The sequence below is a fragment of the Trachurus trachurus genome (assembly GCF_905171665.1).
Source record: "Trachurus trachurus genome assembly, chromosome: 5".
NCBI lineage: Eukaryota > Metazoa > Chordata > Actinopteri > Carangiformes > Carangidae > Trachurus > Trachurus trachurus.
The window spans coordinates 8,364,914-8,386,382 of record NC_139896.1 but is presented as its reverse complement, the minus strand read 5'-3'; the positions used below and the strand labels follow the sequence as shown (position 1 = coordinate 8,386,382).

General features: G+C 42.2%; 1 protein-coding gene across 3 annotated transcripts; it reads left to right on the top strand.

The window, feature by feature from the left end:
• Positions 1-2,107: 2,107 nt before the first annotated feature.
• eif4ba (eukaryotic translation initiation factor 4Ba) lies at positions 2,108-19,761 on the top strand. 3 transcript variants are annotated; one of them, XM_083972487.1, is made up of 15 exons: positions 2,108-2,153; positions 4,418-4,615; positions 5,917-6,116; positions 6,998-7,114; positions 7,289-7,343; positions 7,449-7,592; positions 10,447-10,626; positions 10,787-10,954; positions 11,112-11,481; positions 12,163-12,251; positions 13,335-13,602; positions 15,741-15,778; positions 18,782-18,911; positions 19,381-19,453; positions 19,668-19,761. In XM_083972487.1, exons 1-15 carry the CDS (start codon positions 2,141-2,143, stop codon positions 19,743-19,745), a joined length of 2,121 nt encoding a protein of 706 aa, XP_083828613.1. In that variant the 5' UTR covers positions 2,108-2,140; the 3' UTR covers positions 19,746-19,761. The 3 variants fall into 3 exon arrangements, with proteins under 3 accessions (XP_083828613.1, XP_083828612.1, XP_083828614.1); XM_083972486.1 differs by having other exon boundaries at positions 12,163-12,257; XM_083972488.1 differs by lacking the exon at positions 18,782-18,911 and having other exon boundaries at positions 12,163-12,257.
• Positions 19,762-21,469: the final 1,708 nt, after the last annotated feature.

Sequence of the window (21,469 nt, the reverse complement as noted above, 5' to 3'; positions counted from 1 at the left end):
ATTGAAGCAGCACATGATGCAAAGAAATGAGCAAAGTGTGTGATCTAATTTCAGTCTAATCTCGTTTGTCCAGTCCCCTTTGTGTTCACACACTGGAAGCATTAATCTTCCTGTTCTCACTCATCTCGGCCATGATAGAGTCACATGTGAGGCTTTTTATGTGAGTCGTCATGGCCACAGATGAGGAAAATATGTTTGTGTTATGTAAGACACACCACAGGCATGCTTACTGTGCACTAACCAGAGACTAAATGACAGGTTGGATGAATGTTTCTGGGATCCAGCTCTGCAGCATCGGTCGGTTACAATTCCCGCTTAACCTAATTTTCTCTTCAAAAGACTTAAATCAATCGAATTGACACAGGCAGACATGAAACATAATTATCATACAGATATAAATATTGTATGAGTTATTAAGAGGGGCCAGTTCTGAAAGCTCACCGTTCAAGCAACTCTCTGTAACTTATGTTAGTGGTGAAATGGACACAAGGGGGCGCTCACCTCACATCATTCAACAACAGCAGAGACACTGGCAAAGCTGCAGATGTGATTGTTAACAGGCGCTGTGAGTGAGCGCCATCTATTTCACTCCACTGCATTCATTTGACAACAGGGGATCCAGTGTGCAGATAAATATTTTAACTACAAACATATGTTGATCTCATAAAATATGATGCATTGTTATAGCTGAAACAACAGTATGAAGTTATTAACAAAACTATCAGCAGCTGCAACATTCAAGTTATACTGAGGAGATAACTGTCCAGTGATCAGCTGCAATATAAGTTATATATACATATTTAAAAGCAACACTTATTTCCTAAGTCTGCTCTCTATTGTTCAAGCAGCAGCCACAGGTTAGTTATTCATAATAATCCACATACATGTGATAGTTTTGTTTCATTTATGATGCTATAAAGGTCACAAAGATTAGTGTTTATCAATGTTGTTTCTTTTTTAATTGATAACAGCCCAAGCACCAAATAATAAAACATAAGGAGTCAGGTCTTTATTCATATGACAGTTTGAAATATGTATGCCCCAGAGAGTGATGTTACTGTATATGTCACCTATATTATCATAATACACATCCTCTGGCTATGTGAAGATATAAGTTTATATGGTAATAAAGTTCATATACAAAAGTTAAACAGTAGAATATGTTTCTGTTCATACACTTAGTATTGTGATTTTATGATATGTATTTAATGTTAATGGGAAACTGGTCTTCAGACTTGTATATATATATTATAATATGAACATACATTGACAGGTTTTGAGATTATATTATTTCTATTAATATAACGTGTAAACAATATAAGCATAAACATTATATCATAGATAAGGCAAGGAAAGGCAGCTTTATTTACAGTATATAGCACATTTCACACCAAGGGGCAACTCAATGTGCTTTATTGTACATAAAAACAAAACATTTAACAGTAAGAATTGGAAATGGGGGGAAAAACATGAAATTAAAAATATATATATAAAACTTATAATAAAAATTGGAAACATTAAAGCAGAATTAAGTGATACGGTCGTTTTGGCTAACTTCTTGTCAGCCGGCCGATGGAGTTAGCAGTTGCCGCCCTCGTCCCTATGTCACCACATTCACGCGCATCCCTTGGCTGCACACACAGAGAGGACCGCCCCTTTATGCCGTTCTCTCTCCTCATTGGATAAAGGTTGTAGGATACAAGGAAAGTTTTCTCCTGACAGACCCGTGTTTTGCACCAAACACTCTATATAAGTGATTGCTGTCGGAAGATATAACTATTTAAGACTTATATTAACACAAACATTCCACTTACTTCTGCTTTAAAATATTAAAAATTGGACACATTAATCATACAATTAAAAGCAAGAAAAAGTATAAAAGAAAGTACAGGGGAAATATATACATATAATAAAATAAAAACTAGACTAAAATAGAGCATAAAATATGAGTTTGCAGCATGAAATACTGATTTGTATTAAAACTATTACACACAAACTGTAGTTGTGTCGAGGATTAGTGAGCGCAAACCAACCAACAAGGGAGGAGACACGCGGGCTCGTGTACGCCGGCGATTGCGCGCTCCCGATCATAAACCTCTGACGCCTACATCCGGGAACTACTACGAACTCGCTCTCCAACATGGCGGCGTCAGGTGAGGTTTATGTGGGTGAACGATGTGGGTCGGTTGGGGTGGTAAATTTCACAGGTTTAACGCGTCGATACGACCCAACACGATAGATTATCCGATTGCTAACACCTCGTTTGATCGATCCGCGTCGTTGTCCCCCGCGTGTGTGGCCGCGGTGACGGGGTTTAGCGGCTTGTTTTCGGCCGCCTTCCTCCGGTTAACAGCGACGGTAACTGCCGGGGGAAGGCGGCGAATGAACGAAGCTAACAGCGGCTCATCAGCCTCAACGTGTTGTAACCTACATGTGTCTGTGTGTGTGGAGGGAAACTGTTACTGCAGTGCTAACGATGATGACCGTGACTCTGTGTAGTAGTAGTATTAGTAGCTGTGGTTGATTTTAGACGGGCTAAATGTTTCTAACTGCGTGCAGAGCTGGCACATTGTAGCTACCGTGGTGGCGCTAAGAGCAGCCGGGCGGCCGAGGAGGAGGAGGAGGGGGAGGAGGAGGGGTTGGGGCAAGGAGTGAGTGAGTCCGTCCGGGCTGCCCGGGGAGTCTCCCTCCCCACGTGTGCAGCAGCAGCGCAGCGCAGCGCAACGCAACGCAGGCTTTTAGGCTTTAGGCTCTCTCTCCTTGGTGTCGGTGTTTAATGAAACCGGGGCAGATCGTTTCCTATCCTAAACACTTCCTCCCCGGCTCAGCTTTCACAACTTTAAAGCCAAGTAAAGAATAAGTCCTAGTCCTTCTCCTCCTAGCTAGCTAGCTTGCCGCTCAGCTCCGGCCGGCGATGGCGCACTTGGGTCCTGGCGCTGCTGCTGCGACGTGCACTAACTACTAGGCCCTAAAACCTAAAAACCTAGCCGAAGCTAAGCAAAGCAGTGAGTCAGTTCACCCCCCTCGTCAGCAGCAGCAGCGGTCCTGTGCTGACTAAGCCCGCATCAAGACAAAAGCGACCTGCGTAGATGGCAAACAAACAGGCTATAATGTTGGTTAGCCCCTAATGGTGAAACTGTCTGCTAGCAGCAGCTGCTGCCGGTGCGTTCACGGCCCCTCCAGCTCACACAGCGTGCTAATGTTACATCAGTGCGGAGAAAAGCTGCAACCCAACAGTGTTTTAATTACACCCTGCTGTAAATAACACGCATATCTATCCAGTATTTATTATTGATCTCATTGCACTACCTCAATATTTATTTGCACTACCTTTAATCCACCTGCGACTTTACTTAATTATAATTATACTAGCTGTATTATTGCTGTCATCATTCTGTATGTGTTTTTATTATATATATATATATAATTATCTATGTATTATTATTAATAATAATAATAATTATTATTATTATATATAAGTATGTCTGCACATACTTTTAAAATAAATGTGAATCTGAGTCATGTGTGTTACATAGCACAAACTGTCCAGGGCCAGTCAAGCCAGTCAGGCCTGGTGTAGTTGTAAACAATGACTTAGCATCTAGCTGGAGAGTTGTAAAAAAAAAAAAAAGTGTGTGTTGTGTTTTTGTGTGTGTGTGTTGCGTTTGTAACGTTGTGAGTAAAGAATGTCCTGACAGCTGGGATTTTCACAATAAAGCTCACACACAGCCAGCTTTTTTGTGCCCCTCGCTCGGACCAAAACAAACCAGACCTGCTCTGTGACTGGTTCCCACTCCACTCCACTCAGAAACACACTATGGGGAATGTTCTGCAGTGGGTGCAGAGAGCCATTGATTTTTTTTTTTTTTTTTTTTTTTTTAAACAACTCCAAGGAAGAGCTGCATCCAATGAAACGTGCAGCAGCCTGAATGCATCGCCTCACACCTGACCCTTGGAGCTGAGCAAACAAAAGAGGAGAGACTTTTCTTCTGACCTCCTGTGACAGTGACAGTTGAAACAGGCCCGACCACTCCCTCTTTGTGTGTGTGTGTGTGTGTGTGTTTACTTTCCAATAGAAAACAAGTCCGTGTCTTCTTTTTTTATCACCCACACATTCGCCACAGCCTCCTTATCTGGTTCGACTGGATAACACTCTTCGCTCAGCTTAACAAATCAGCCCCGCAATTAGCGATCGTCCATGCAGAGACACTTGTGAAACCCCAGACTGTTATTGTCGAACGAGTCTCGGCGGTGAAAATGTTTCGCTGCTGTTAATATTTTGCACTGTGAATTGCTCCAGACAGACATCCTCGTGGGCAATTATTAGCCCCCCCACCCCCTCCCCCCTATAAAACCCAGCATGTTTGTTTCCATGACTGACTTCTTGAGTGCTGCGTTTCTGCCTTTTCGTCTCTAGCTAAGAAGAAGAATAAGAAGGGGAAGACCCTCACTCTGACTGACTTCTTGGCAGAGGACAGTGGAGGAAGTGGCGGCGGCGGCGGCGGCGGTGGTGGTGGTGGCGGAGGCGGTGGTGGCGGCGGCGGCGGCCCACCCCCCAGCTACCCGAGCAAGTCCACTAGCTGGGCCGATGAGACCGATGACCTGGACGGAGATGGTGAGGAAGCAGCCACAGCATCTGTCTTTCATTTCATTCCCCAACACACACACACACACACCCCATCTAACTATATTAAAATCAATATAATCTCCCTGGGCCTTGGGCCGTTTCTCGCTGGATCGGAAAATAAATGATAATAATAATACTAATGCATTTATGAAAACTAGTCAAACTGGTAGTGACATCAGCACAGAGTGGGGTCCAGATTATGTTTGGTTTTTTTTTTCCATTGAAGAGAAATCAAGTTGTCTAATGTGAGTTTTTGTTCTCGGCAGCAAGAAAGTTTCAGGTTGATTAAGTGGAGATTTAGTTTTTTTCCATGTCCGCAACAATAACTTTTAAATGCATGCTTAAGATTTTCTGTATATAAGCATTTGCTATATAAATAGGTCATTAATCAATCATGCTGCTGCTGCTGCTGCTGCTGTTGTTTTCACTGGAGTCTCATTCTGAGTTCACATGTCAACTTAAAATTCACCACTTCACTGTTTTGGCAGGAGTTCACCAACGTGTTTGTACAGATTTGGATATTAATCAGCAAAACTCCCATGTATTCAACTGTGAACCCCCCCCACACACACACACACTTACAGTCACTCACTGCTGTTTTTCTCATGTGTCTTTCTTTGATCTGACATGTTGATTGATTTTGTCCCTTTAGCTTATTTCCTCATATAGCTCATACAGTTTCATTTTGCGCTATACATTCATGGTACTGATCTGATCTTTACAGACGAAATGATGCAGTAGAAGCACTTAACAATACTTTTAAAGACACTTTTATTTGATATTGTAGTTTGACTTTTACATGATTATTTTACCTGATAGAAGGTTTTTATCGCTAATATCAACCTCATAGTTAAGTAAAACATTCTCACAACACTTAAACATCTGCATAACTATAAGAGCATGTGAGATAAAAAGGCCTGACACATCTGTCTTAGTCTCTGTTTCGAGTTGTTTATATTAACTGCATGTAACTCCACAAACTGAAGAACTAACTATCAAAGAGGAAATAATCTGTTATTCAGGAACTAAAAGGAAGTTTAATATCATAGCTGCAACAGTGAATCAATGAATCTTATCAGTGCAGCTTATTCAGATAATGAAACATTAAATGTAATCGCTTTTATAAATGTTCGTCACACATGGTGGTAGATTCACAGTATCTTTGTAGTGTGACGTCTTAATGGAGCAAAGTGATCGACCAGAAAAGAAAACTCAGATTGATCAATAAAGAAAAGTATTTTCTAGTTGTTCATTGTTTGATTTAAAAACTCTGTTGCTCATCCCTCTAGTCTCGACTTCGTGGCACACGGAGGAGGAGTCGTTCCGCTCCATCGACCGCTCCATCCTGCCCACAGCCCCGCGCTCGGCCCGCGAGCCCAACATCGACCGGTCCCGGCTGCCGCGCAGCCCGCCGTACACGGCCTTCCTGGGCAACCTGCCCTACGAAGTCACCGAGGAATCGATCAAAGACTTCTTCCGCGGCCTGGCAGTAAGTCTTCACAAGCAAACACATGCTGCAGGATGATGATGATGATGCTGCATGTCACACGCAGCGCTTGGTGGCTGCATGTTGTTGTTGTTGTTGCATCTCTTTGTTTTGCAAAGCAGCTCGGCCAGCGAAACTCAAGAGACAGTTTCAGGTTTTGTTTCTCTAGACAGGAACCCGACTCAACACGACACAAACTATTTTCCTTATTGCATCTAAGGACAGATATTTTTAGGAACTTCCTCAATGTTCCTCAACCTGTTCAGTGTCGCAGATAAAACAGTTTACAGCAGTCTGAATAGTCAGAGTGACAGTAAATCTCTCAATTAATGGGTAAAATATCAGATAAAAAGGCTGAGGTGCAGCTTCTTTCCTGTGGCTCCTGGCACTGCATTGCACTGTACATTATAACTGCATGCTACCCCAACATGTTGCTGCCTATAGTGTGTTTTATTTATTTATTTATTATAAAGGTTTTTAGTTCCTAATATTGGTTCTTAGGTTCCTTTTTGTCTTCTTTTATCTTTTTATCTCACTGGTCCTGAGAAACACTTTTCGTTCTGTGTTTTAACACACAAATAAAGAATCTGATCTCTAGCTCATCAGACATAGCTGAATATAATACTTATATAATACTATTGCTTAAAGCTTATTGAGATAATTTAGCCAGTTTGTCTTATTAAAGTTGCCTGCAACAACAACAGCAGCCTGTCACAGAATCAAGACCTAAGTCTTTTTGTGTCTGGAATCTACTCCATTACTTTAATTTGCACACTTCCCTTTGTATTTCCTGGTCTTATTTGTGTGAGCTTCTGCTGGAGCGCTGCCCCCCAGATCGGCACCTTCTCTTGTTCCTCATCTTATTCTCTATCCTCTGTCTCCAGATCAGTGCGGTGCGTCTGCCTCGAGAGCCCAGCAACCCAGAGAGGCTGAAGGGCTTCGGCTATGCTGAATTTGACGATGTGGACTCTCTGTTGAGGGCCCTCAGTCTCAACGAGGAGGTGAGACAGTGAAGCACATGCAATAAAATGTTTTAAAGAGTAGGATTCATTCATTCATTCATTGGCTGAAATGAGATCTGATAAAGCCCACAACGTAATATTTCTTTCATAAAAACATGTGTAGGAGACTCACTCACCATTTAATTAATCCCCTCTGTGTGTTCATGCCAACAGAACTTGGGAAACCGAAGGATCCGTGTGGACATCGCAGACCAGTCTAATGATAAAGGTTTGTTCATAATTCGGCGAAAAAGGAGCTTCTTCAACCCTCCACCTTCATATTCCACAGTCAAACTCAACGTCATCCTTTCTTTTCTTTTTTTTTACTCCACAGAGAGGGACAGTGGGATGATGGGAGGACGAGACAGGGGCGGACGGATGTCGGACTTGGGCCCTGACAAGACAGACAGCGACTGGAGAGCTCGGCCAAGTGCAGACGATGATGGACCTCCCAAGAGAGATGATGCCTTCGGAGAGAGTGAGTCAGAAAATCGTTTTTGTTTTGTTTAGTTTTGTTTTAAGATGCAGCAACGTCGTCCGTCCAAACTTATTTGTCTTGACGTATCCCAGGGTTATTGTTATGGCAGTTCTTGGAAAGAGGAGACTCTTTCTGCTTCTCACTGGTGTCGCTCCCAATTTAAGCCGCTCTGCTTGACGGACACCTGATGTCAGACCGTCGGTTCGCTGTCAGTGAAGCAACAGTCGGCCCATTGTTCTCTTTAACCCCCCTGTTGTCCTCCTGGGTCGAGGAAGGAAGGAAGGAAGGAAGAATGAAGGGAAAGAAGGAAGGATGAAGGAAAAAAAGGAAGGCAGGCAGGAAGGACCAAGGGAAAGAAGAAAGGAAGGAAAGATGAAGGGGGAAAAAAGGAAGGAAGGCAGGAAGGATAAAGGGAGGGAAGGAAGACAGGCAGGAAGGAAGGACAGATGAAGGGAAAAAAGGAAGGAAGGATGAAGGAAAGGAAGGAAGGCAGACAGGAAGGACGAAGGGAAAGAAGAAAGGAAGGAAAGATGAAGGGGGGAAAAAGGAAGGAAGGCAGGAAGGATAAAGGGAGGGAAGGAAGACAGGCAGGAAGGAAGGACAGATGAAGGGAAAAAAGGAAGGAAGGCAGGAAGGATAAAGGGAGGGAAGGAAGACAGGCAGGAAGGAAGGACAGATGAAGGGAAAAAAGGAAGGAAGGCAGGAAGGATAAAGGGAGGGAAGGAAGACAGGCAGGAAGGAAGGACAGATGAAGGGAAAAAAGGAAGGAAGGCAGGCAGGAAGGACCAAGGGAAAGAAGAAAGGAAGGAAGGCAGGAAGGATGAAGGGAAAAAAGGAAGGAAGGAAGGACCGAGGGAAGGAAGGAAGGAAGAAGGGGGGAAAAGGAAGGAAGGAAGGACGAAGGGAAAGAAGAAAGGAAGGAAAGCAGGAAGCACAAAGGAAGGAAGGCAGGGAAAAAGGATTGTGGAAAGACGGAAGGGAAAAGGAAGGAAAGAAAGATGGGGGGGAGGCAACAGATTGGGCCAATTAGATCAAAAGAGGAAGGAAGAAGAAGTAAGGACGAAGGGAATGAAAGAAAAATGGAGGGAAGGAACAGATTAGGTCAAGGAAGGAAGGAAAGAAGGTAGGATGGAGGAAGGGAAAGAAGGTAGGATGGAGGAAGGGAACACATTGGGTCAATTTGACCCAGAAGGACGACAGGAGGGTTAAGGTTGTTACTGATTGGCTACTTTCTGTTGATTGAACAAACGTTTAAATCAAGAACAGTCACTTAGTCTTAAAGCAAGAAAAAAGCATCTATGGGGTAAACGGTGTAATATTCATTCATCTAATGTTAGCAGTGGTAACACTTTGCTGCAACCAAGTGGTTTTATGTTAATTTATTCAGACGCAACCAACATTTCTCTTTTCTTTTTAAAATTTTCCTGATTGAAATTCTGCTGAACTTCAAACTTTTACCCTGATTACGATTAATGAGCAGTCATTTTGGCATCATTCAGATTCTCAGTCGTCTTTTTCCATGCACTCTCCTTCATATTGTGCCGTGTCATTGTGTTATAAAGTGATTCAGCATTTCTGTGCATATTTAATTTATCACTGCCTGGTTGTTGTGAGTGATGAGAGAGCATTGAGAAGGCAGAAAAGCAGGTGTTGGACAAACAACATCCAGGGTGCTAAACAAAACACAACCCACCACGCCCACACCACAGTACATCTTCCCCCAGAATGACGGGATAAATTGGCTCCATAAAATGCTTCTTTATAAAAGAAAAATAGATATTTATATAACTGTACACATGATCTATACAGCATGTAGACAGGGAGCGCGGTAATAAGGGAAATTATCTCCAGAAATAAGACAGATCTGGCTCTAGCACCCTGTCAGCTGTAGGGCTGGGTATCGCTGCTGATTTACTGAATAGATTTGGTTCACAAGATCCCGATTCGATTCAATATTGATTCATTTAGAGTAAGTTCAGTTTTAGTACCAATTTTGCATGGTTTATTGAAGAGATTTTTCACAGAATTAATGCTGCAAACAGTACAAGGTTACATTATGCACATGTATTTAACCAGAAGTTTTAAAAGTGCAACTCTTCAGTACAGTTTCATATTTTATTTCATATTCGTACTAAATAATCTAACCAACAAACAGGAAATGGCAAACATAAAATGATCGATAGAAGGATTTTATGAATCGATATCTGATCCTGCAAATGAAGATCGATATTAACCGGAAAATCCATCTTTTTTAAACCCAGCCCTAGTCAGATGGTTCAGAGGCACCCGAGTTATTTTAGTTTTTAAAGAGGGTGTTTCATTAACACATGGGGGTGAGATATTAATCACATTATCTCTCTCTCTCTCTATTTTACTCTCTTTTTATTCTAAATTTGTTTTAAATTGAATGATTATTGTTCCTTGCGTTGTTTTTATTAGTGTTTATGATTAACTATATTATATTTGTACAACTGTACAGCACTTTGGTCGACTGAGGTTGTTTTAAACATGCTTTATAAACTGTGACTTGCCTTAACTGACATGAGCAATGAGAGGATCTCAATGTTAGTTTTCCCTAAATCTGTCCAACTTTCCATGTTGTGTCATACGCACTAAGAGAGAGAGAGAGAGAGGGTGGTGTCTGCTGCTGTCTGCTGGTCCTGCAGCAGCCTAGAAGCCGGCGTCTGTGTTTTATGAAATAAAATATTAATAACACTTAATAACACCAGCTACAATATCTGCAGCCGATCAGAGAGAGTGAAGCAGCGTTTTATAGTTCAGATGGATCATGACTCATCATCGACTCAGCAGCGACGTCCCCTGACTCCTTTGTTTTTATTTTAATTCTCTGCAGGATCACGAGACCGCTACGAGTCGGATCGTTTCAGCAGAGATGGGCCGCGGCGCGACAACGATCGCTTCGATAGCGGAAGAGACCGCTACCGGGATCGTTATGACGACAGGGACCGCAGAGAGTACGACAGGGGAGGCCGAGATTACGACAGGGGCGGCAGCAGAGACTACGACAAAGGAGGTCAGTCGTCGTGCATCTCTAAATAATATAAATATATAGTTTTCTTTTTAATTTGGCTCGTTGTTCATGTATTTCTCATTTACAGCAGCATCATCTCTTCGGGGGGGGGTTTCTATTTTTGTTTCTAACCCTCTGTCCTTGTCATCCGTCCTTTTTTAAGGTTTCGACTCTCGCGGCGGCAGCGGAGGAGGTCGTCGCGCCTTTGGCAGTGGCTTCCGCCGTGATTATGATGACAGCCGGGGTAGCAACGATCGCTACGGGGACAGGGATCGTTACGGTGACCGCGAGGACCGGTATGAGAGACGGGAGGAGAGGCGTGAGGGGGGAGGTGAGAATCCAGCAGCAATTGGAGTGTTTGTTGTTCACATTTGGCGCCGTATTCGCCATAAATCCAGTGAACGTGAAGGAAAACGGATTCTAAAATGAGGAATTTCATAAATATGTGCTCACATATCTAATCTTATCCTCCCTTGTGCTTCCTCCAGCTCCTACGCAGAGGCCCAAGCTGAACCTCAAACCCCGTAGCGTGCCCAAGGAGGAAGAAGGAAGCGGCGGCGGCGGTGGTGGTGGTGGCGGTAGCGGCGGTGGTGGTAGTGGAGGCGGCGGCGGTGGCAGCGGCGGCAGTGGAGGTGGAGGAGGTGGTGGCGGCGGCGGCGGCGGCGGCGGTGGAACTTCTCCCGCTGCACCTCCGAGCTCCGGCAGCAGGGCCTCGTCCATCTTCGGAGCAGCCAAACCTGTCGACACAGCGGCCAAGGAGAGGGAGGTGGAGGAGCGGCTGAAGAAGGAGGAGGAGCGGCTGCAGAGGCAGCTGGAGGAGGACAAAGGCCGAGGACCCGACAGAAAGATGAGAGACAGGTCAGAGGGGCGACATCCTGGTCGTTAACACTTATTCATTTAATTATTATTGGTAATCCTTTAATTTACAGGCCGTTAATGACGTGATAATGTCAAGAAATAGCCCAGAAATAACAATTAATTGCATAGCAATGTCAAGAAATAACAATTAATTGCATAATAATGTCAAGATATAGCCTAGAATAATAATTAATTGCGTAGTAATGTCAAGAAATAGCCTGAAAATAACAATTGATTGTGTTGTAATGTCAAGATATGGCCTAGAAATTATAATTAATTGCATAATAATGTTGAGAAATAGCCTGGAAATAACAATGAATTGTATTGTAATGTCAAGATATAGCCTAGAAATAACAATAAATTGTGTAGTAATAGTGAGAAATAACCTGGAAATCACAATTAATTGTGTTGTAATGCAACTGACCGATATTACTGGGCTGTTTCTACGCAATCAATCGTTATTTCTCTGCTATATTTCTCGACATTACTATGAAATTGTCCATTATTTCTAGGCTATTTACAGACATTATGACACAATTAATTGCTATTTCTTGACATTGTCACATAATTAGCGTCCTGTAAATTAAAGGGTCGCCAAGTTTGAGTTTTAAAATATCCAATTTTTTGGGAAGGAGTTCATGTTTTTGATGCTCAAGCTGTTTTTTTTTTTTTTGTTTTCAGGGACCCGAGCTGGCGCAATGAGGAAACTTACACTGAGCGATCTCGCACAGGAAGTGAGTCTTCAGGGCAAGGAAGCACATCTGGAAGGGGTGAGAGTGAGACACCTTTATTTATTTATTTTTTATTTTTTTTACACAAAGCTTACAATCAGGAGTCTGATTTCCACCTTGTGTCGTGTTTCCATAACCAGACAAACTCACTTTATCTCCTCGTGTCTTTTATATAGTTATATTGTCTGGTTTGATGTTTTTTTGGCTCCTATCACACTAATATCAACCTCAAAGTAAAGTGAAACAACAGAATTGTGTGTGTGAGATAAAAAGGCTGACACATCTGTCTTAGTCTCTATGTAGATAAACGGCCTGGTGATTGTATTTTTTCCATATATTATCATAAAGTTGTTGTTAAATTGTTTGGTAACACTTTATAATAAGTACACACTATTAAGCATTAGTTAAGCAATAATAAATACTGAATTCTTCATTTATAACGCATGAATACTCATTAGTATGTAGTTTATAAACACAGTTAGTGCCTATCAATGATGTGTAACTGTTTATAAACTACATACTAATGGGTATTCATGTGTAATAAATGATGAATTCAGTATTTAATGCTTAATAGTGTGTACTTATAAAGTGTTACCAATTGTTTTTGGTTTAACTGTATAAAGAGGAAATAATCTGTTGTTCAGGAACTAAAAGGAAGTTTAATATTACAGCTGCAACAGCAAATCAATGAATCTTTGTTATTATTAAACAAGGTTTGTCCAGTTGAGAGCCTGGCCAAGAATGGCAGCACATACTATAGTTAGAAAAACAAGCAGTTTCAGCACATTGTCACATTAAACATAGACATAAAAGATGCAAATAACAATAAACAATTGAATTTACAAAATTTGCGATGAAGCCTGGATACAATGGGATTTATCGTGGACTTAAATACAGTCAGAGATATTAGATGTTGGAGTTTGAGCTCTGATTGCAAACTGTTCCATGTAGTTGGAGCAGAAAACCTAAAAGCTTCCATCCCCATTTCTGTTCTGACCTTAGGAACAGTAAAATGTAAAAAGTCCTGATAACGAATCAATCGATCAGTGAAAACTAAATTAGATAAAAGACTAAAGTGTAAAAAAGCTCACTTCATCTCCTCGTGTCTTCTTCTCCTTCCAGCGTCCCGGTGTCGAGATAGCGAGCGCTCCGGCGAGAATGAGGTGTTCAGCGGGAGGGAAGGCGAGCCCTCCTCCCCGGGGTCCACCCCGACCCCGCGGCCCCCCTCCACCAGCTCCTCCAAGGAGCCCCTGAAGGTGATGCCTGCGCCTCCTCCCAAGGAGAACGCCTGGGCCAAGAGAAGTGCAGTCAGTACCGGCTCCAGCGAGGGCGACGGGCGAGCTCCAGTCTCTCCTGTGTCTCCTAGTGGTTCAACTCCTCCCAAGTTCAGGTGAGACTTGTTAAAAAAAAAAAAAAAAAAACACCCAGAAATGTGATATAATGGAAAAGTTAAAGGGATAGTTCACCCAAAATCAATAATTCACCTAGCCTAGAAATTTAGACGCACCCTAGCGGCATCAAATATATTTGCTCTGTAGGTGGGTCTAGAAACGAGCCATAGGAACTTTTTGAGTCTCGAACACCGATTGTGTTCACCAATCACAGCGCTCTATCTGTTTAGAGAGTCGTTGGGCGGGCTTAACGCGATGACGACATACATTTTAATTGGCTTGTCAGGCTAACGTCATCCTGCTCTTTGCTCTGATTGGTCGTAGCGCTACCTTATTGCGTGCAGAGGCAGTTTGAAAGACAGCCTTCATCCCGCCCCCTGGATTGAGCCGAGGTCTACCGGTCGTTGCCAGACTAGACATTTTAATGATATAGTCTGGCTTGTCAGGCTAGAATTCACCAATTTTCTACTCAACGTCATGCCGAGGAAGATTTTGGAGAACTTTCTGAGTTATCAAAATGCTTTTGGAGTTCCAGGGGGGGTCCAGCTGGCAACGGATTTTCATATAATGGCAGCGAATAGAGCTCACTTTTGAATTGTCCAAAACACACACTATAGGCGCTTTTCCACTACACAGGCACAGCACGGCTTGGTTTAGGTGCTTTTCCATTACAGATGAGTTCTTCCACAGCGGGGGCGAGGTCGTCATATCACGGCTGTAGCCGCCGCATTGTCTCTCTCTCTCTTTTTTCGATCCTCTTGTCAGCTCCAAACTCACTCGTCTGCACCTTGATCACGGACCACAGCCTGGTTTTCCACACAGCAGACATTTCACTAACATGAAAGAATAACAACAGTCTCAGCACAGATCAGTGGTTGCTGTTGTCGGTGTGTTTTTAAATTTAGCAGGTTTGATTCTTGTGTTGGAAGTCGTGCTCGCGACTCTTCCAGCAGTGTCAACGCTCTGGCCAATCAGTGGAAGGCAGTCGGCCAATGTCACGTTTAGTATCGCTTCGGCTCGCTTGGAACCAGGGCTGAGGCGTTACCAGAAAAGTACCAGGTACCCGGGTACCCGAGTAGGCAATCTGCTATCCGGTTATGAATTTATTATCCGGTTAATCTAGGATTTAAAAAACGGCACGTTAGAGCACAGTCCAGTGTCGGATCAAACTACATCATCATGCCATGGTTCGGCTTTTTGTATTGTTAAACAGTTTTGGATCAAGCAACGTGATTTTCCGCTGTGTAAAAGCGTTTTGGATCGAGCCTCGGACTTTCAAACCTTTTACAATAATCTGTGGTGGGAGGGAGACGATAGGTGTCATCAAGTCTGTTAGAAAATATGCTTTCAGTTTACAAACATTCTGAAACTTTCCCAGTTATTTCCTGAAACGATGCGAGGCAGAGAGGACCGAAGGCACCAACATGTAGTGTGGACTAATAAATAAGCACCGCTAATGATTTAAAAAAAAGAAAAAACTGTTTTCTCCTCCGAGGCAGCCGCGGCATAAATGCGCTAAACGCGCTCAGAGCGCATGCAGCGCATTTATTCCCCGGCATAAATATGTGTATCTTAAACTCCAGTCTCTACTCTTATTATCCACCTGATACACCTGACGACGCTGTGTGTCAGTAATGCGCTCTGTCTGACGGTCAAAACACATTTATGCACCGGCTGCGCTCTGTCTGTCAGACATGACGTCATTTTATTTTTTTATTACAGTATTCGGTTACCCGGGTACGACAAGGTTAGGATACTGAAAATTATTCGAAATGCCCATCCCTACCAGGTTCTAGTGGAAAAGCAAAAAGAACGAGTAGAGTTGTGCCGTGCCGCACTACCTCCATACTGCTCGTTCATACTGAAGTGTCTTGGAGCCGCGACATGAAAAAGTTGGTCAGGAAAAATTAATTTGATCCGTGTTTTTAGCCTTGTTGTAGCAGCAGCTCCCAGTGGCTCTGCTGATGTTTGTGCACATGCGCGAGATTTGCTGCAATATGTTCTTCCGTATTTACATCATACATCCAATGGTTTACAACGATGAACGTCAATTTTGGGTGAAGTATCCCTTTAAACTTGTCTGTGTTTGTGCTGTTGTTTTTGTTGTGTCACTGACTGTTTTTCACTTTCTCTTCAGCTCCTCAAGTTCTGCAGATGAGAGAGGATCTGGAAAGGGTAAGGATGAGTGCTAGGATTTTACCCTAACCAAACTCCCTCCCCCACTGTAGACTACGAAACAAAAACAGAAAAATTGACCAACCAAGAAATGGTGTGACTTGCGCGCTCGCACAACAACAACAACTATAAAAAAAATAAAAAAAACACACAAAAAAATGGACTCATCAAAAACAAAGGAAACAGAAGAAGGAAGACGCTTATTTAGACAAAAACACTTTGCATACATCTGCAAAAAAAAAAGTGATAATGGAGACTTTGGGATTCGAAACAAGACTCAACAAAGCCGTCAGCCGCATTAGCCTCCCTGTGATACTGTAACACAACACAACTTTGCTCTTCTTAGATGTTTTACCACTGGTCCAGCAATAATACAGAGTTTGGCACCAGTTGGAGGAGAAAAAAAAAGGCCATGTTATGTTTTATCACAACGGTTTATACCCTCTGTACGGTGGCCATCTTAGGACATCTCACACTCTTTTCATTCAGGCTTGACTTCCACACTGTCAGTTTTAGGCTCGGTTGTTCTCTCTGGCTCATCTGTGCTTCGAAGCTAAAACAGCTAATGTGAGCATGTCGGCATGCATGTCCACGGCCACTTGGATGTTTGTTAATGCTACTACCTCTGTGTGTAGTATGATGACATCATAACGTGAGCTTTATTAAACATCAGCACAAATCACAAAAGTTACAAGGCTGATGATGAGAAATCAGTCGTTAGTTTCAGACGTTATCCTGTCATGAACTGAAAAGGAAAAAAAAAAAAAACGTTGGATGAGTGGAAATTATGGGGGAAGAAAAAAAACAACAAAGTGAAAAGGCGATTTCTCTCCTGGGATCTACAAACTGTATTTCAGCCCATCCAATAGTTTTTTTTTTTAAACTCTGGATCAAAGTGTTTTGACTTGCAGACCAACTGGCACCGCTATTTCTAGAGCTTCAGAGTTTAGCCTGTCGGAAAAAGTAAAAAAAGTTCTCTATTCAACCTTTGTAGATTGTATCTGAAAGTGTATTTTTTTTAAACGTCTGACTGCCCATATAAAAATTGCATTTGGGACTGTTGTCCACAATCTACGCCAGTGTCCTTGTTTCTTTTTCTTGATGATTGTGGACGTGCTTCACTGCTTTCAGTTCATTTTCAACGTGGCTCTACCTACCTATACCTATACCTGCTTTAATCTACTTTATGTTTTGAACGTTTTCTCTATTTTTTTTTTTTTTTTTTTTACCGATCATCATCCATCATGAAAACGCTGACACGAAGGTGGTTTCAAACTCTCGTGTGGTCAAGAAAAGGCATCAGGGATCTGTAGCTGTGAGAGCTTTTTAACAGCTTTGCTCCTCTATTATACATTTAATACTGCAAATACAGTTTGCAATCAAAATGATTCAACCCCCACTGCAAACTAGGTTTATTGGCAAAATGTACAAACTAGTAGATGTTTGCAATAAACAAATCAAACAAGAACTAGCAAGAAATAGCTCAACACAACTAATATTGTAGTGGTTTCTCCAAATTCAACGCAAAATGCCACTTTTAATGACTACTGCAGTCTCAAAATGATTCAACCCCTTCATGACAAGCATCTTTAGGACTTAGTAGAGCATCCTTTTGCCGTTATGACCTGCTTCAAACGGGATGCATTATAGCCCGACACCAGCTTCTGGCAGCGTTCCTGAGCAATCTTAGCCCATTCCTCCTGGGCAAAGGCCGTCAGTTCACTAATATTCTTGGGTTTGCGTTCTGCAACTGCCTTTTTCAAGTTAGACAACTGTGATGGCCACTCTCTATTTAAATTGTTCTTGTTTGATATTTTTATTGCAAACATCTACTAGTTTGTACAACTTGCCAATATACCTAGTTTGCAATAGCCTCATAAACCAGCCTCTCTCAGAAATGCATTTCATTTCACGGGAGAGTCTGGCCTCGTTCCCCATGTAAGCGCATGGGATGGGCGAGAGCTGGGCGGGAGTAGTAGCGTTGACAGACAACCCCATTCAGCCAATCAGCATTTCAAAATAAGTGACGGTTGGAAGAACAGTGAAAACGTCTTTTCCTTCAAGAAACTCAACAAGCGCCGGCTCTTGCTCTTGTTTAATTGCTGTAATGGTGTGATGGTATTTCAGTAAGAACTTCCCTTGTTGCTGTTTTTAGGCTGCTACTGCTAGATAGCTCCGCCATGTTTGTTGTGGTAAAGAGTCGCGCAGTGTAGTGAGGTTATCATCCGAGGCTTTGCACCAGTCGGTCCCTGATTGGCCAACGTGCTGTGTCAATCACAGAAATCTGAGCAGCGACGCTGATTGGCTCGGTCTTCTGAGGGTTTTAGGCCATGAATGAGGAAATGGAAATGAAATGAAATTTCAGGGAGAGGCTGGTTTACGAAGCTAAGTTTGCAGTTGGGGTTGAATAATTTTGATTGCAAACTAACTGTATATATCAGAGTAACACTGTTTGGTCAGTTTTCACTCCTCTTATCTTCCATATTGTTTGGTAACTCTCATTATTCTAATAATAATAAACATTCAGCACAGAGATCACAGGACACGAGCTGGTTCTGGGCTCATCTTCCTGCTCAGTGTGTTTTGCTGCACAATCAAAATGCTGAACAGCAGCTTCAATAAGACTTGACACCACCTCCTCATGCACTTGAAAATCCACTGCTGTGTCAGAACTGGCCTTTTATACTTTTCTGATTGCTTTGGAAAACCTTTCAGTGTAACTTGTCGGCCAGTAGCATTTTATTAAAAACACGTGGTTTCCAGTGTAGCAGCTCAGGCAGGTGTGCACCCTTTTTTTTTCTTTTAATAATATATATATATATATATACAGTAATTATATATATATTTGGCCCCACATCAGTGACTAACACGGTTTGAATCCAACCCCAGTGGCTTTTGACGCTGCCGTGCCGTGTGTTGTGAGTGTAGTCTACTACTATAACGGTTTTAAAAAAAAAAGTCCTTCAACCTCCCTTCACTCAACTGTCTGGCTTCTCCTTTAAGATGAGAACAAGGCTGACGGTGTGCGTCGGGACCGGGGGCCCCCGCGGGCACGAGGGGGGCCTGCAGGGCCTGGAGCAGGGCGGGGCCGAGGAGAGGGGCCCAACAGAGACCGAAGAAAGGAGGCAGACAGGTCAGCCCATCCCCAAGAAAAACCAAATAAGAGTAGCAAATCCAAACTAAAAAAAAAAAGACTGGGCATCTGTAAAGAGTGGCCTGTGCTCAGTGACACAACTGATGATGCATGAACTGTCACTCCAGGACTCCTGGTGTGTACATTTTAATGCTTCCCCCCCCTTTTTTTATTATTTTTTCTTTTATTCAACAGTTTTAATCCCCAGAAACATAGGGAACCTAGAATTAAAATTTGAGACATTTCAGATGTTTTTTTTTCCTTCCTGAGAATGAGGCCTGGTCCCGGTGAGGTGAGACCTGGACGTGAAGCAGCTTGTTAGAGAGGAACACATTTTTTTTTGGAGTTTGTCTTTTTATTTTTATATTTTTATTTTAAAAAGAAATCTGTGTGGGTGTGAGGCATCACTTTCCAGTTTGCTCAGCCCGTCCCAAAGAGTCTTAACCTCGGTGTTCATTGTGATTTGTAGAAAGGATAACAGAAGAGACCGAGACTCAAGACCACCTCCAGAGCCAAAGAAATACGAAGAAACCCCAACCCCCGTAAGTCCCCGAGCAGGATGACGTCACCTTTTACAACTGTACACTGTAGTTTTTTTTAATATTTCACACTAGTGGATAAACAGGCCGTCAAAAGTCATACAGTCATTTCCCTCATGTTTCCTCTCTCCATATAAACACATCAAACGCTCTCGATTCTGATCCAGGTTCTGTGTTTTTGTTTTGTGTCTTTTTGTCTTTTTTTTTCTTTTTACAGAAGTTCAGCTCAGCCAGTAAGTACGCCGCTTTGCTAATGGACGGAGACCAAGGAGACGACGCCGAGGACGTCGAATAGAGAGAGAGAGAAATAACGAGACAAGGAATCCAACGAGGAGAGAAAAAAAAAAACCTGATAAATGCAGGAAACGGAGAAAAAAAATCTCACATAGTTTATGAAAAATCTTCTCACATGGAAGAAGCTCCTGGGAGGACGTCACTCCCTCCCTCCTTTCCTCCTATAAAACTGTCCTTTTACTTTGAAAACCTCCCACCATCCACCTACCCATCCTTCCTTCCTCCCCTCTTTTCCTCCCCCCTATCTTCCCCTCCTTCCCTCCCTCCTTCCTTGCCCCATCCACCTTCAGCAGGACTTTTCAGGATCTAAAGAAATAGTCTCATATACTGGACTTGTTTTAAATGGGGAAAAAAGGAGTAGCTGACACATGGAAAATGATGGATAACATTGAATTAATTGTAATAAATAAATGGAAAAAGTGGGGAAATAAATAATGAATTTGTATATTTGTGGATCACAGATTGGAGGTTGGAGCTCACGAGGTGGAAGCTTGTTTTGTTTTTTATCAGTTTTTCACATATTGCATAATCCTTAGATTATAAACTATTCATCATAAAGCTTTTTATTATTATTATTATTAATAATAATAATCACTAAATGATTTATTATAATAAAATCAACCTTAGTGAATTCATTCGTGAGATTTAGTCAAGAAAATCCTGTCTTCCACTACTAATAATCATGGATGTTGAGACTTGGCTACTAATTTAAAACTTTTTTTTGCTAGTTATTGATTGAGTTTGTTGCGGACTGATCGACAAGAGTGTGTAATTCATTCACAGTGGGACTGATTTGTTTTTGAGACTGGAAGGAAAAAGCAGCAGCTACACAAGGAACAAGTAATGTGCCATTGTTACTATTATCCCTCCTAATCAATGTGCAGATGTCTCTCTCTCTATGTCTACACTTGATGAAATGATCACATCCATTAAAGGCTCATCATGGTCTCATCTCATGTCCGGGACGTCTTACAGATTCTCTGCAGCTGTCGAAATCATTCAAAGTGAGCAACATAAATATTTGGGGGTTGGTTTCCTTCAGATTATGTGAACTTGTCTTCCAGTTTGCAAATAAATTGGGAGTTATGTGCATTCAAATAGTATGTGGTCATTATATATCTGTGCATTATTGCAGGGGAGCTGCAGCTGAGACTGAGAGCCGAGTTGGTGCTTATCAGTAACAGATGATGATGATGATGATGATGACCGGCGGCGTTTTAAATCCACCGTGAAGCCGTTGCATCATCAGATTCGTCACTTTTATCAGGGATGCAAACAGCGCGCCGAAAAGCGAAACTCGCTTTTTTCATGACCAATTAGGTGACTTGTGTGAATCGTTCAGATCCGCGATGTAGGATGTGTTCAATTAAAGTGAAAACTAACACATTTTATAGGCCTATATGTCCATTACACACTGAATGGGATGTTAAATCCCATGTCTTTATTTCTTCAGTTTATTTTAATAGTAATAATTATGACTAACATTCAGTGAAGACCTAAAAATCAGTATCTCCAAAATTGAAATATTGCAATGGTTTTTATTTTTTTAAACCATTTTTAATATAGAAATGTTGGCCTTCTGAAATCTATGTCCATCTACTGTATATGCACTCAATACTTGGTTGGGGTTGAACTACTGGACAATTCCTCTCTTTTTTGGTCCTGACCCGTTTGCATCCCTGTTTTATGTTCAGCAGCAGCAACAGCAGCAACAAAGTGTTTCTT